The sequence below is a fragment of the Eurytemora carolleeae genome, unplaced genomic scaffold (genome assembly GCF_000591075.1).
Source record: "Eurytemora carolleeae unplaced genomic scaffold, Eaff_2.0 scaffold823, whole genome shotgun sequence".
Taxonomy (NCBI): Eukaryota; Metazoa; Arthropoda; class Copepoda; order Calanoida; family Temoridae; genus Eurytemora; species Eurytemora carolleeae.
Genome location: NW_019396720.1, coordinates 73,724 through 88,788, shown reverse-complemented (window position 1 = coordinate 88,788; position 15,065 = coordinate 73,724). Strand labels below are relative to the sequence as shown.

Genomic DNA, 15,065 nt, shown 5'->3' with positions numbered 1-15,065 from the left:
TCAATATGAGGAGTTATTTCTCTATAGCTCTTCAATATGAAGAGTTATATCTCTATAGCTCTTCAATATGAGGAGTTATTTCTCTTTAGCTCTTCAATATGAGGAGTTGTTTCTCTATAGCTCTTCAATATGAGGAGTTAGTTCTCTATAACTCTTCAATATGAGGAGTTATTTCTCTATAGCTCTTCAATATGAGGAGTTATTTCTCTATAGCTCTTCAATATGAGGAGTTATTTCTCTATAGCTGTTCAATATGAGGAGTTATTTCTCTATAGCTGTTCAATATCTGGAGTTATTTCTCTATAGCTCTTCAATATGAGGAGTTATTTCTCTTTAGCTCTTCAATATGACGAGTTATTTCTTTATAGCTTTTCAATATGAGGAGTTATTTCTCTATAGCTCTTCAATATGAGGAGTTATTTCTCTATAGCTCTTCAATATGAAGAGTTATTTCTCTATAGCTCTTCAATATGAGGAGATATTTCTCTTTAGCTCTTCAATATGAGGAGTTATTTCTTTATAGCTTTTCAATATGAGGAGTAATAATTGGAAAGTGTAAGATTTTGATCTTGCGTACAATTTTCTTTAGTTTAACGTGAGGTGGTTGTTAAGCTGTGTAATGTTGTTATGTTGAACTAAGAAAAGGTGGATTCTGGCGCAAAAGTCTTTCATGATTTTGCCGTTGGCAACACTTCCCTTCAAGCTGAGGCCTGAAACTAGCACTTTGCAGCTTTGAAATTGTAAGATCCACTGCTACAAAAAAAGAAAAAAAGAGTTTGTAAAGTTAAATACTTTGCTTTATTGTTAAACTTTATTACATGCACCAATACAAATGTATTTAAATATCAGATCATTTTTATTTCATTTTTAAACATATTTGATAAACTCAGGCAAGGTAGCTTGTTGACACACTTTCGGGACTTTCGGGACTTTTGGTCTTTCCTGCAGGCTTGTTTCCACTCAGAGAATTCTAAAAAATGGACTTTTCATGTATAGAGTGGAATGTCCAATTTACAACGGTACCCTTAAAAACTTTTTGTTGCTGAGTAAGTATGAATCATCCATGTTTCTCCTTTTAAAAACTAATAATTTTCCGTTGTGGTTTTTTTCTGCAAACGTGACTTTCTGCTACAGAAGGAAAGGGAAATGTTCATAATACAACACTTGTCAAGCTAGAAATACGATGATATCTTTCACACTCTTGGATCAGATAAAGATATCGTTGGAAATTGGGTTTGCTCCTCTTTCAGGGGACCATTCACTTATTTGGGAAATTTTAGGGTAAACTAAATAGCTTATTAGATATTTATTGGTATTAGTCTTACTTTTCAAAGACAACTGTGACCTGAGAAATAGCAGATGTATCATTCAGAATTCCAGCGCAAAGGTGTGATACCTTTGTATTTACACTATTTGATGCTTTTGTCATAGTGATTCCTTGAAGAGTTGGAATCTAGGAACCTGTTTGCCTGAGAGAGAAAGTCGTCTTTGTACAAAATTGTTAATTTGTTAAATCACACAAAAACGTTAATTTCTTGCTTATTCTAAAATCAAAAGTTTTTGTATTTTATTATATAATGGCTGACACATGATGTCATTGAAATATGATAATTTTAGATTTTATTGGGCTGTTGTTATTGAAAAAACGTTTAAATAGTGACTATGCAAAGGTGTCATACCTTTCTGCTGGAATTCTAGCCAATAAATCGGCTTTTTCTCCGGTCATGGATATCTTGGAAAATTAAGTAAGTGAACGGTCCTTGTAAAAGGAGAGTCGTGTAAAGTTTCAACGAAAGTCCCTATAAAGATTTCTTTACCTGCAAAATCTATATATTTTAATAGGATCATTTCGTCATATATGTCCGTGTTTTATCTTATCGAACAGCTATGTTAAGGATATCTATATTCTACTGCTTTTACATTTTTACATGCCTCTATAATTTAGCATTTTTTTGCATTATCATCCAAAGTGCAGCAATGAATGTTTAGCATGGGGTTTTGTATGCACAACATTTTGTGTGATTAAAGACTAATTCTTTTTTTTGGTGGAAATATTAGAAATGTCAAATTGATTAGAGTAAATGTCGATGCAATTCCTGTTTATAAATAACGAAATAATTTTTTAATAACACAAATTACAGAGAGGGGATCAACATTTATACTGATAAGGGCATTTCATTAAAAGCTAAAAACAATTAAAAATTAAACCCATTTTTACCTTAAAATTGTGAAGTCCAGAACTAACAGCTTCTGCAGCTCTAATTATAGCTTTTCTAAAACAAAACAATAAATATTATAGATTCTTATGTCTATGTCAATATAATATGGAAACACCTCACCACGGAAATGCCTCAAAAATCACTGTTGATGAATTTCCGGTTCATTTTGGGAAATTCCTCAAAACTGGAACGGGGTGAGGGATTTCCAAATATTTTAACTTGTTTCTCAATATTCATAGTTAAGGTGTTTCCTCTTTTTTTTAGGCGTTTCCGTTTTTCAAAAAAACTCTTGTAACTCAATTTAGTTGAGGTGTTTCCTCTTTTTTTTTTTGAGGCGTTTCCGCATATTTTTGAGGCGTTTCCGTTTTTCAAAGACACTTAAAAGATTTCTTTTAGGTGAGCAGTTTCCTTTTTTTTGAGACGTTTTCGCATATTTTTGAGGCATTTCCTTTCATTCATAAAAAAAACTTTCAAAACTTTATTAAGAAAAGGAGTTACATTTTTCTTTTCAGTTTTTCAAAAAATTTATTTTAGATGAGGTGTTAACTCTTTTTGAGGTGTTTCCATTTATCAAAAAACCTTTTAAAGTTTTTTAGTTGCGGTTTTTCCTCTTTTTTTGTACTAGCAGGGGCGTACGAGAGCTGTAGTGTTGGGGGGGGGAACCTTAAATTTTTTTGCACACCCCTAGACGTTTCCCCCCCCCGCCCCTAAAAACCCCTATTTTGACAAAATTACTGATTCGTTTTTTATCTATATTAAAGAACCATTTTTTACTTTTACTTTTTTACTTAGACTTTGGTTGGTTTAGAAGTTAGAATTTACATGTGTTGATTTTATATCAGAGAAGATGAGATTTTGTCAAAAACTCCAAAATTATAATACCTATACCTGTGCAACCTGATGTCATAGATCTTATATATTTTTAATTCTATCAACTAAAAAATAAGTTTGAAATAATGTTTATACCATCAGGTTTCAAAGAAATAGGGATTAGAAAATATGAGTTGGTGGACAAAATTTAGTTCTTTTCTTGAAAAATCTTCCCCCCTTTCAAAAATAATGTTTCTCCCCGAGATATTAAATATGTTTGGGCAGAGAAGCAACATTTGCTGAATTTTTATTTTGATCATTTAAACTCATTAACCCTGATTATTGATCCAACAGAGAGATATTTATGTTAAAGAACGGTTAGATGAAAAGAAGAAATATATTCTGAATTTTGATTTTTAAATTTTTATCTACTTGTAACTTTTAATTCGAAAAAATCTTGTCGTCTACATTGTATTGATATAATCGCCGACCATTATAAAATATTGAAAATAGTATTAGTTTTTCCTATCATCTCCTATTCTTTGTTTAATTTATTTTTGACAAAATGTATTTTGAATTTTGAATATTTATTTTTACAGATTTTTTTTCTAATTTTCTTTAAATTTTCGCCAATTTTTTTTCGTAATTTTGCGCAATTGAAAGTTCGAAAAACGATTATTCTGGTACGCCGGAAACGCCTTGAAACAAGTGGAAACAACTTAGCTAAATGAAATTTTTAAAGTTTTTTTTTAAATGAAAACATCTCAACTAAATTTACTTTTTAAGAATACGGAAAGGCCTCAAAAAGTTTGCGGAAACGCCGTAAAAGAAAGAGGAAACACCTCAAATAAAAAAGTTTTTAAAAATACGGAAACGCCTCAAAGATTTTGCGGAAACGCATAAAAAAAGTTAAAATATCTCAACTAAATGAAGTTTTTAACAATACAGAAACGCCTCCAAAATTTTGCGGAAACGCTTAAAAAAACAGAGGAGCCAGTTCTGAATCCTCGTCCTTTGATTATTATGTGTTTTAAAGTTTAAAATTCTCGACGATTAAAACTATTTTATTAAATATGACCACGTTAGGGCTTACAATATGGATAGACTAAGTATTGCAATAATTACATCATGTTGGAGAATCTTTAAACCCATGAGAATGATGTCAAACTTTATTTAGTTAAAACTTAAATATCTTCTGCCTCCGTATTGGCTAACCTTCGCTATATAAATTAAATAGAAAAATATATGAAACCACTGCAGGAAAATTTTTTTGGTTTTCACTATAATTAGCAAAAAAAGATTGAAGTTCTATAATCTCGGAATTATTTGCGGCATTCTACACCAGGAATATCTGAAAATGCGATAAATAATGTGAGCATTTTGAAGGATATTAAACTTGAAAACTTCAACTCGATTGAAACAATTTTTTTTTCGATTTAAAAAATCCAATATTTTATTTCTGCCCCTACGTGACCCGATTCTTAAAACATAGTTTTATCTGGGAAGATGGACATTTTTAAAAAAAACGACGAGGATTTCCAGCTGGCTCGGACGAGTAAATGAGGAGAATGTGGCTCGGACGAGAAATTATTGTGGTTGACCTTCCTCCCCTCCATCCATCAACTCTGTTTATTTACCTGACTGGATTATCCTTGAATACAGATATCTTCTCCTTGTTGTAAACTTTGTTTAGATACTGGTCATGCCCGTAGTTTTTACCTACATAGTCTAGTTCCACATTCACCTAAACTTATTTAGTAAAATCGTTTGCTCAGTAAAATCGGTCTTTCAGTAAAATCGTTTGCTCAGTAAAATCGGTCTTTCAGTAAAATCGTTTGCTCAGTAAAATCGCGTCCAGTGAAGTTCAGTATACAGTCGTTCGTTCAGTAAAATCGTTCAGTAAAATCGTTTGCTCAGTAAAATCGGTCTTTCAGTAAAATCGTTTGCTCAGTAAAATCGGTCTTTCAGTAAAATCGTTTGCTCAGTAAAATCGGTCGTCCAGTGAAGTTCAGTATACAGTCGTTCGTTCAGTAAAATCGTTCAGTAAAATCGTTCATTTAGTAAAATGGTGCATTCAGTAAAATCGTTCCTTTAGTAAAATTGTTCGTTCAGTAAAATCGTTCATTCTGTAATATCTTTCTTTTAATAAAATCGAATTTAAAAGAATTTAAATTTCGCTCGTTTTCAAAAATTGCGTTAGGAAAAACGATGCCCGGCCATTTCTATGGAAGACTAAGTTAGTTATGATAGAATACAAACATTCAGTCTTAACAGACAGGTCAGTTGTACTATCCAGTCAGGACTACCAAGTGTAGAGTCGTCTACCTGACAAGATTAAGGGGTGTTTTGAAGATCACGACAATTAAGGTTCGTTGATATGACTGAAAGGTGATAATTTATCTCTTATGTCCCGTTTTGCCCTCAATTGAACTCTACAACGTGCTGTAGTTGCCCAGAGGTGTGCTTGGTATTTCAAAATAAATAGAGTTCCCAGTGATTGTTTTTCTCTGGGAGAGTACCTTGGATGTGAATTTAGGAACATGTTGGAGAACACTGACAGCTCTAGTAACTCCGACGCCAGGGTGGAACACTTCATGTTCACAGTAATCTGCACCAAGAAGCTCCATGTGCTGAAATTAGTAGAAATATATTTTTTTATTTGAAAATAGAGGGTGAGGTGTTTTGGTTGCTGCGGACAATGAAAGATTGTTGAGGAAATATTAATAAACTTAATTTTTTGGGTAAAAGTATCAAAAAGTTGGGAAAGCACCAAATTTCATTCTTTACCCAAGATCAGCGAAAGTTCGAACGGATGGGGGGGGGGTATATTTTTTCAAAACATTTATGAAGGGAAAACTGACATTTGGTTTTAAATAATGATCTCACCTCTGCCATTCTGATAGGACAGACCAGATCCACAAGAAAGAGTAGAATATAAGTACTTACGCTTGACCAAATAAAAATGACAACAACAGCAAAAATCTTCAAAAAAAAAACATTCTTACTTTCGTCTGTCAGAGGTTTAAATAATTAGGTATTTTGAGATAAAAGGTAGAAATAGAATAAGCTTATTGTTGTTATTACTAATCATTCTTTAGGAGGGAATATTGAAATATTATTAAATATAAAGAATAAGATGATAATTTTAAGGTAAACATGCGCTACAGTGAGATTCAGAAAACTAAAGAATAGAAAGACAAGATTAGCGTATTTGATGTCGCTACAAAGCAAATAGTATCAGTAATAAGATATTAAAGTATTTCTCAAGTTAAATGGGTCTGTTTACCCTGTACGACTCCCTTGTCTCATGTTCATTGGTCATTGTCGTAATCCTATTCCAAAGTTTTCTGTTTTTCAGTATATTACAGTCTAAAAAAGCATATTCTCTCTGGATGATAAAGATAAAAATTATTTCGAATTGGTCCAAACTAAACGAAACATTCGACCATTGCCATTCCAATTTTGTAGCTATTGTGATTTTTTTTACTGAAATAACTATATATACCTGTATTCTAATTACAACAGTTTGAAATTTTGAAATATCCATGAATCAAAGTACCTTAAACTTTTTTTTTATTAATTTATATTATTGAAAAACAAACTAATTTCAACTTCCCCTAATAAGTATGTTTCTCCATGCCATATGATTCCATTGTATTTTGAATATCCAATTGAAACTACATCCTTCTGCAAGCAAATAGAAATGTTAAATCAGAAAGAACCTGAAATATTGTTCGATTGAAAAAATACAATAACAGGCGAATAAAGAGGAATCATAAAAAAACGTTTTATTATGCCATGAAAGTCAACAAATAGCAAGAACTGTATCTAAAATAAAACTAGGCTTTCTAAAGTATGGTCTATTTTTCTAGTAACTTTTTTTGAATTTGATTTCTACAGTATAACATCATAACATACAGTCATGGAAAAATGAATTGCAGAAAAAAAAACAATCTTTAAAGTTGTCATTTATTTTCTTTAATTATTGGACCACCTTGGTACAAAAATCATACCCTTGCAAATAGTCCAACTGCTATCATACCCCAGGCTCCTCCGAAGCCATGAACACAGGTTGCTCCAACAGCATCATCTACCTGGATACAATTAAGAATCATCTCTTGAGCTGAAACTTTAGAATTGAGGATATCGAGATCAATGCTTGATTTTCTCTTTTTGTTAATTTGGAGAAACTCGAACGTTCCATCAGAGAAGCCGGGAAATTTGAAATGTTGCGCGGCATTTAATGACTCTCATTGCTCAAACAAAGTAAGGATATCCAAAAAGAAAGAAAAAGAGCGGATTAAGCAGAAAATTTAAAATGTCCACATTGGATATTTAAATTAAGCAATTGGGATTGAAGGTATCCAATTGTACAGTTTTTAGCTCTTGATAGTTTTCCATGAATAGTTAATAAATGTTTGGTCAACTAGTTGAGATATTTGGAAGCTTTCTAAGCTTAAAATTTTGGAATTAATCAATGACAACAAGAAAATCCGTGAACTTGTTTATGTTGTTATTACTTTAAAATGAACATCGTACATGTATACATTAAAGAAAGGCAACTAAAATCTAAAATTCTGGGCTCAAAATACCCTGTGAGTCCAGAGTAAAAAAATTTCCGAGTGCATCAAATTTTGTTTTTTTTTCAAAATCGAATTTTGAAATAAGAAAATTCATTCCTAATTTTTACATAGGCTATTTTTATAGCCTGTTACCCCCAGCACCCCACAAGTTTCTAAAAAAATGTCAGCCAATTTGCTCCAGCTATGGCTAAGTAATAAATATATACATATAAACGAAGAGCTAATTTATAATCTTCGTGGTTAACTATATGTGCTGATTACCTTTAACCAGGTGAGGAGTAGAGGAGTTATGTTGGCAAGGAAAGATCCAACAACCCCTGAACAAATAAAATATCCACCATGTGCATCTATTAACATGTTCTTAAAATCCTCCTGTTCTCTGTAATCCCCCACCCCCAGGGATGTTAACGTTTTCATTTTTTTTTAAAATGATTGTTTTGTTATGAAAACGACGACAAAAAAATCGAAAACGAAACGATTGTTTTTTTAAAGTTCGTTTTTTTTAAAAATGGTCGTTTTCAAGACGATCGTTTTTAAAAATGATCATTGTTCTCGTCGTTTCGTTAAAGATTGTTAACGATTACCCTTCGTTAACGATCGTTAGCGACGACTATTCGTTAACGATCGTTAACGACAACCCTTCATTAACGATCCTTAACGACGACCATTCACTAACGATCGTTAACAAAGAGAGTAAACCGACCTGAAGGGCATCTGTACTTATCATTGAGTAGTTAAAATATCAAGAAGTTTTAGCTCTCCCACAACTTTTTAACTTCATTTAAGACGATATTCAATAAAGTTGTATGTAATTGTTTTTTCAAAAACGATCTTTTTTTCAAAAACGATTGTTTTTATTAAATTTCGTCGTTTCGTTAACGATCGTTATCGACAACCCATGGTTAACGATCTTTAAAGACAACCCTTCGTTAACGATCGTTAAAATAATTGTCAATAATTATTTTTTTTCAAAAACCATCATTTTTTCAAAAGCGATCGGTTTTTTAAAAAACAATCGTATAAAAAACGGTCACAAATAGTTTTTATATAAACGATTGTTTTCAAAAACGATCGTTATTCGTTTTCTGAAAGTTCAAAACGAGTGGGTCGTTTTTATAAACGATCGTTTTTTTCCGAACACGAAACGATCGTTTTTGAAAACGATAGAAAAAACGAAACAAAAAACGATTAACAACCTTAAATTTGTCATAAACGTTATAACATAAAAATCCTCCAGAATCACTAACTCATACATCAGAACCGTTAAGGGAATTAGGGAAAGAACAATCATGGCACGACCAGGTTGAAACAGTTCATTTATTCTTCAGCATTGTAGCAGTTCATTACATAGTTCATAAATACACTACAACGGAGCACAGTATTTACACATTCAAGGTTAAAGCATTGTAGCAGTTCTGTACATAGTACACTATAGTACACTACAACTAAATTCACTCGGGGGGGGGGTATATGGACTGCCCCCCCCCCATAAAAATCGCCTATGAATCCAGCAGTTAATATCCTAACAAAGACTATTGAAGCCAATTCTAAGCTTTTGCGTTTAAATATATTTTAAATGTATGTAAAAACGACACAAACTCAATTCCTGGCAGAAATTTATTTTCCATTCTAAATGATTGTTATGTGGTAAATCTATCTTAGTAAAATGTTAAGAAGCAAATGAAATATTTTGATGTCCCAGTGGACCATGCATGGATAGTTCAGATATTTCAAGAACTTTTGTTAATACAAGAACCAATAATTTATTTATTGAAGGATTCAATAATAACCTAATAACTGAAATAGTAGATATGTTATGTAATGAGTTGTGATCTCAATGTCGTCTATGAATAAATCTTTATAATATAACTTCTTTAAATCAAATCATACCCAGCCTTACCTATAAATAAGGCTTCAAACACATCCACTACAGCACATGAAGCTGTAACCCCCACCAGCCCTCCAAGTATACCATTTACTATTGTTAAAACATCCTGTTTTTTATCACATGTGAAGTAGCTCTGGACCATGGCAGTAAACCCTCCGCTGAAACTTGCAAGTAAAGTTGTGACGCATGCCTGCAAAATGAATAGAGTAAAGTTGTGACGCATGCCTGCAAAAAAGAATAGAGTCAAGTTGTGACGCATGCCTGCAAAAAAGAATAGAGTCAAGTTGTGACGCATGCCTGCAAAAAAAAGAAAAGCTTCAACAGACATCACTGCAAACAAACACCTAAGTTGGTGGCAAAGGCTCAATTTCTTTCTCAATCACCTTAGCAGAAAGTCTCCATTTGTTGCCACTAATACCAAATGTACTCCCTGCATTAAAGGACAGCCAGCCCCACCAAAGCATAAAAAGTCCTGAGATAGAAAAATAAAATAAAATAAAATACTTTTTGCCTGAAAAAAGTGTTACCTATCACTGCATTTGTTGGACTACCCATGGGTGGTGCGGTATCTCCATCCCATCTGCCTAATCTAAAATATAAAAATTGAAAAAATGCCTTTATGATATTCAAACCTAACACACTTGTGATGATGATGCACAAAACATGTTAAATGAGAATTTAGATATTACAGTTCTAAACTGGCTAGAAAAACAGTATCTTAGTTGAACACAGATTGCATTCGATTTTTTAAAATTAATTCAAGAACTTAGACGAAAACAGTAATTCTGTTGAAACTAATTTCAAGTTTTCAGGCGATCAAGAAAACAAAAATTAACTTTATCATAGAAAATAGGTCATTTTATTCAGTCATCTGTTTCTGAACAATTGATTCTATCGCCCAAAACTTTACTCATAGATTTACTTAATTTTAATGCAAATTCGACATTTGAAGAAATCTGGGAATAAGTTTGTATAAAATAAAAAAGAATTAGATAATGACGATAAAGAAATAATCTGTGTTCTGAGAAATATAAGTTTCTTAAACAGCAAATTAGATTATAAACACGTTTTTTAACGTGTCTTTTCTGGGTTATTAAAATATTTTTAAAAGTGGAATCTTGTGAGCAAACCTTTAGACTTATCAAGCCTTGTGAATTATGAAGAACGAGCTTTGTTCTCATGTATAGAACGTAAACACAATTATTAAGACAGTCAATCCCTTCAACTCGCGAACCTCAAATCACTTGTCTTTGCTTTAGTTTTCAGAAGTAATTAAAAACATTCTTATCAATTTTTTTTGTGAGGGCTTGTAACTTTTGGATCACTGTGTGTTATGCTTCAAATGTTAACCTAGGTCCCAGCAGCCAAGCAGCAACAAAAGCCGAAGTTCCTCCCACTAAAAAAAGTAGAACTAAACCCTCTCAAGTATTTTTTAGAAACTTAACAGATCAGCTGAATACAGTTTAATCCAGAAAGATAAATCAAATATCTAATTTTATTTCCTATATCTTTCCAACATGATCCAACATTTCAAACCTGACCATGACAATTGACACCTATGCATATTTTATTGTTCAAAGTATCAAATATCTTCAGCTGTTACGCGACCCAGTCACGTATATACGAATGTGTAGAGATGCTGCCCCTGTGTGAGAATCCCCCTATGAGTCTGCGGCGCCCCTGATCTGTATACTGTGTGAAGAGATGAACATTCTGGATGGCCGAAGCCTAAAACTAGTTCATGTATAGTTTAGCGTACACTTTCGCGGCGCAGTTGAAATCAATTGTTGTAACTGATTTATCGTCGCCATATTTTTCTTACTTAAAATTGATTTGTGATGTTGTGTGGAGGCTCAATATGGTAAGAAGTTACGCTAAATTATTCATAAATCATTGTATTGTATTTATAATAGATTAGTTGCAGGTTTTTTACGCCCAAATAGTATAGTTTCTTTGTGAGTTTATATTTTTTCGCTTGATTTATCCACGTTTATATTTGGGCTTTTTCCTGCAGATAAAAAGAGATTTAAAAGATTTAGGAGTTCTAGTTGTATTTTTTTTCTAGTTGAACTACAGTCAAATAAAGCTCTGAACTCTTATTGGCTTCATTATGAGCGGAAGAAAGAGAGAAAGAAGTTACGACAAACCATCGCAGAATATCACAAGGTACATGTGTTCGCTGATCGCGAAACATCAGCATCAGGTTGAAAAGATATAAGAATAAACGAAAAGAGTATTTTATTATTAGTTTATCGTTTAAGTTTAAGATTAATAGCTGTCAGCGAGCGCCATTTGCATAAAAAAGCGAATGTGAAAATTTTTCTGAATTAAAGGGACTGTAAGCATACTTTTGAGTGACCTTCCCGTTCCATTAAAAGAGGGGTAACCCCGATTTACCTGGGTACCTTAAAACATTTGACTGATCAATGAAGTGTCGGACTTTTCCTTACTTATCCATAGCAACGCTCCTTATTTATCTACAGCAACACTCCTTATTTATCTACAGCAACACTCCTTATTTATCTACAGCAACACTCCTTCTTTATCTACAGCAAAACTCCTTATTTATCTACAGCAACGCTCCTTATTTATCTACAGCAAGGCTTGTAATTATTAAACACTTAGTTCATAAGCTGTTTGATATTTAAGGAATGTTAAAGTAATCTTTCTGGCAGAACCTAGATATTCTTATTCAAATTTATGAAAACTGTGTTATAGTATCATAGAGTTTTCTGGATATTCCAGATTTTACTTTTCGGGGTCTATAAATTTAGGTAGTTTTTATTTTGAGTAATTAGAAAACAAAAAGAGAATGTAAAGAAACCACATGAATTAATATTGATATCTACAAAACTTCATGAAAGGTACTGGGTTTCAGGACGATACCGTGTCTTAAGTTTCGGGCTTATGGGAAAGATGAGACGTCAGCTGTGTTGAGTAAGACTTTTGTGTCTGATGATTTTTCGAAGGTTTGAAGGGTACTGTTCAGAAGGTCACTTAAATTACGCGTACATCCCTTTAAATACAAAAAGAAGAACTATTCTACTTTCCTAAATGAACTCCGCCACTGCCTGCAATATCTACTACACCAAGATTTTTAAGAAACCCATGATTGCCCCATAACCAGCCTGCAGGAACACAGTATACCACTGTATTCACCAGGGAGAATAGGCAATAGGCATTGAAGTCACATCTCTCAGCAATGGCTCCGGACACTAAGATAACAATTTTATATTCTTATTACTAACATAATCTTTTTCAAAAAGTTAATTGTCCCGGGCCCTGGCTGACTAACTCATGCCCCGCTGGTGAACGTTTGAATTTTCGAGCTGGGCCCACCTTTGCAGTCCTACTTTGAACTGTACCGCCGATTAACAATTACTAAAGCATCAAAGAGTGTGTACTGACTACTGATCAGTCTCTCACTATATACACTTGTGGTATATTTGACCCGGGAATTTATTAATATATCAACAAATATCGGATTTTTTTTGATGTTTTTACGTCACACAATCATGTTCACGAAAGGAGATTATTATGTCATGTTTATCAATATAAGGCTTACATAAGAGTCTTATAACATAATTGAAACAGATTATGATAGGATTTTAGTATCCAAAAATACACACTTTCTTAAAATAAATGCCGTCGTAATTTCAAGTGACCCGGCATTTACATTTACAAATTAACATGTGAAATTTCCAGTGGTACCATGTAGTTCTTTTTCAGAAATTTTAAAATTTTCTTTTGCGGATTTCTGTAGCAGTGAATAGGAAATTCAGAAAAGGAATGGAGTTTTTGTCATATACTCTAATTTTCTAATCCCAATATCGTAGACCTTTGATATTTCAAAATATGAATTTTGTTGGATCGAAAAATCTAAGTTTGAAATATCAAAGTTTTACAACATCAAGTTGCAAAGAAATAGGGATGAGAAAATTTGAGTTTGTGGCAAATACTCAATTCCTTCCTATCTGTCTCATCTGAGATTCAATGTAAAAATCAATTCGGAAAAGTAAAATTTGAAATTGAAATTCACTTGAAACTTAATTCTATTGTTTACAAATTTTTCTTCACATATTTTTTAAAAATCAACACACAGAAATAATTTCTTGGATCTGTTTGATTAAAAAATGTAAAACTGAATTTATGATTTATCATGTTCATGGTGATATTTGGAATTTTGAACTTATCCCCCCTAAATAAAAAAATATATAACAAGCCTATAGTAGTTGCAGTGGTAGCAAAGGACATCTGGAAGAGAAATACAGTAAAGGTTGGTCCCTGCATAGGACCTGATTCATCTAGGAACCAGGAACCCATAGCTGTAAACCAACTGGTTCCCGTAGACTCACCATAGCTGAGTCCATAACCAAACGCCCAATATGTTACACCCCCTGTAAAAAAGCACTGTTGTAAAATATAATTATATCTAATTATAACGTTTTGATTTTTTGCTTTTCCCATTTTCTAAACAATGAGTTGTCTGTTTCCAATAACAGTAAAACAGTTGTATCCTGATCCACCGAAGAATTATTTTTAAATATTTGAAAAATCTGCCAATTCGATTTGAAAAATCCACGAAATATTATAAGTGTTCTTAATATTAAGAATGTACAGAGGAAAAACTGCTTACATTTAAAGTTGCCACAAAAAAACAAGCTCAAGCTTGTATTGGTAGGACGGCACGAAGCCCCCTGATTTTTTAATATAATTATGTAACCTAAGATTACATCACACACGTTCTTCATCATAATGTTGACCTCGTTCTTTAAGGACACACATCCTGACTCCAGCATACCAAACCCTGTCTGCATATTGAAGATGATCATTGATGCAGTAATCTGCCAAACTGCATCATCGTGATACCAGCCTTTATAGGAATTATAGATGTAATTTCAAGTGACCCTCTATATATTTAGTGGCATGTCCGATTACCGACGATATTCTTAAAAGCTTTTTTTACGAATGAATGAGATTAGCATTTTTTCTCTTTGAAAATTGGTTATTTTTTACTGGAGTTTCACTAAAAATGCGACTACGTGAATCTTTGCAGCAGGTACAATAAGAAAATTGTCATAATTTGAATTAAGCGATATCTCATTCAGAAAAAAGTACAACGATATATCTTCCGTAATGATAGTCATATAAAGGTTTAAAAGGTGTTGTTATGAATCGGGTATAGAAGGTCATTTGAAATTACAATGATTGTCCCTTCTAGAGGATCATCTACTGGAATAGATGTATCATTCCACAGTTTCTCTTCAATGTAATCATTGTCCATAATTATTCTGAATAAAAAGTTGTAATTCATAAGTTAGGTTTTAATATGAGTGACTCGATTATTGATAATCATGGTTTAGGCCTTTTTCAGAAAAGATGAGAAAATTTATTTTTGTGGCAAACACTCAATTCCTTGAAATGATATAATTATTTTTAACGCCAATTATAGTCATAGAGAATAGAATATATATTAGAGGGGAATTTAAAGAATCTCTCGGTATGAATTTTTTCAGTCCCTTTCAGCCTGAAAGTGTACAAATCATGTAAATGTTCACAAATTAT

At 32.6% G+C, this 15,065-nt stretch overlaps 1 protein-coding gene and 1 long non-coding RNA gene across 2 annotated transcripts; one reads left to right on the top strand and one right to left on the bottom strand.

The window, feature by feature from the left end:
• Positions 1–779: 779 nt before the first annotated feature.
• On the bottom strand, positions 780–14,932 carry LOC111707763 (putative ammonium transporter 3). The gene is made up of 17 exons (XM_023480903.1): positions 14,715–14,932; positions 14,224–14,373; positions 13,724–13,897; positions 12,551–12,715; positions 10,851–10,896; positions 10,028–10,089; positions 9,884–9,972; positions 9,513–9,690; positions 7,874–7,929; positions 7,043–7,123; positions 6,646–6,716; positions 6,535–6,541; positions 5,916–6,011; positions 5,549–5,659; positions 4,667–4,773; positions 2,219–2,273; positions 780–970 (listed from the first exon to the last, which is right to left on the bottom strand). Exons 1-17 carry the CDS (start codon positions 14,812–14,814, stop codon positions 887–889), a joined length of 1,632 nt encoding a protein of 543 aa, XP_023336671.1. The 5' UTR covers positions 14,815–14,932; the 3' UTR covers positions 780–886.
• On the top strand, positions 11,104–11,741 carry LOC111707765 (uncharacterized). Its single transcript, XR_002766524.1, has 2 exons — positions 11,104–11,361; positions 11,566–11,741. It is a non-coding gene; the product is annotated as an uncharacterized LOC111707765 (long non-coding RNA).
• Positions 14,933–15,065: the final 133 nt, after the last annotated feature.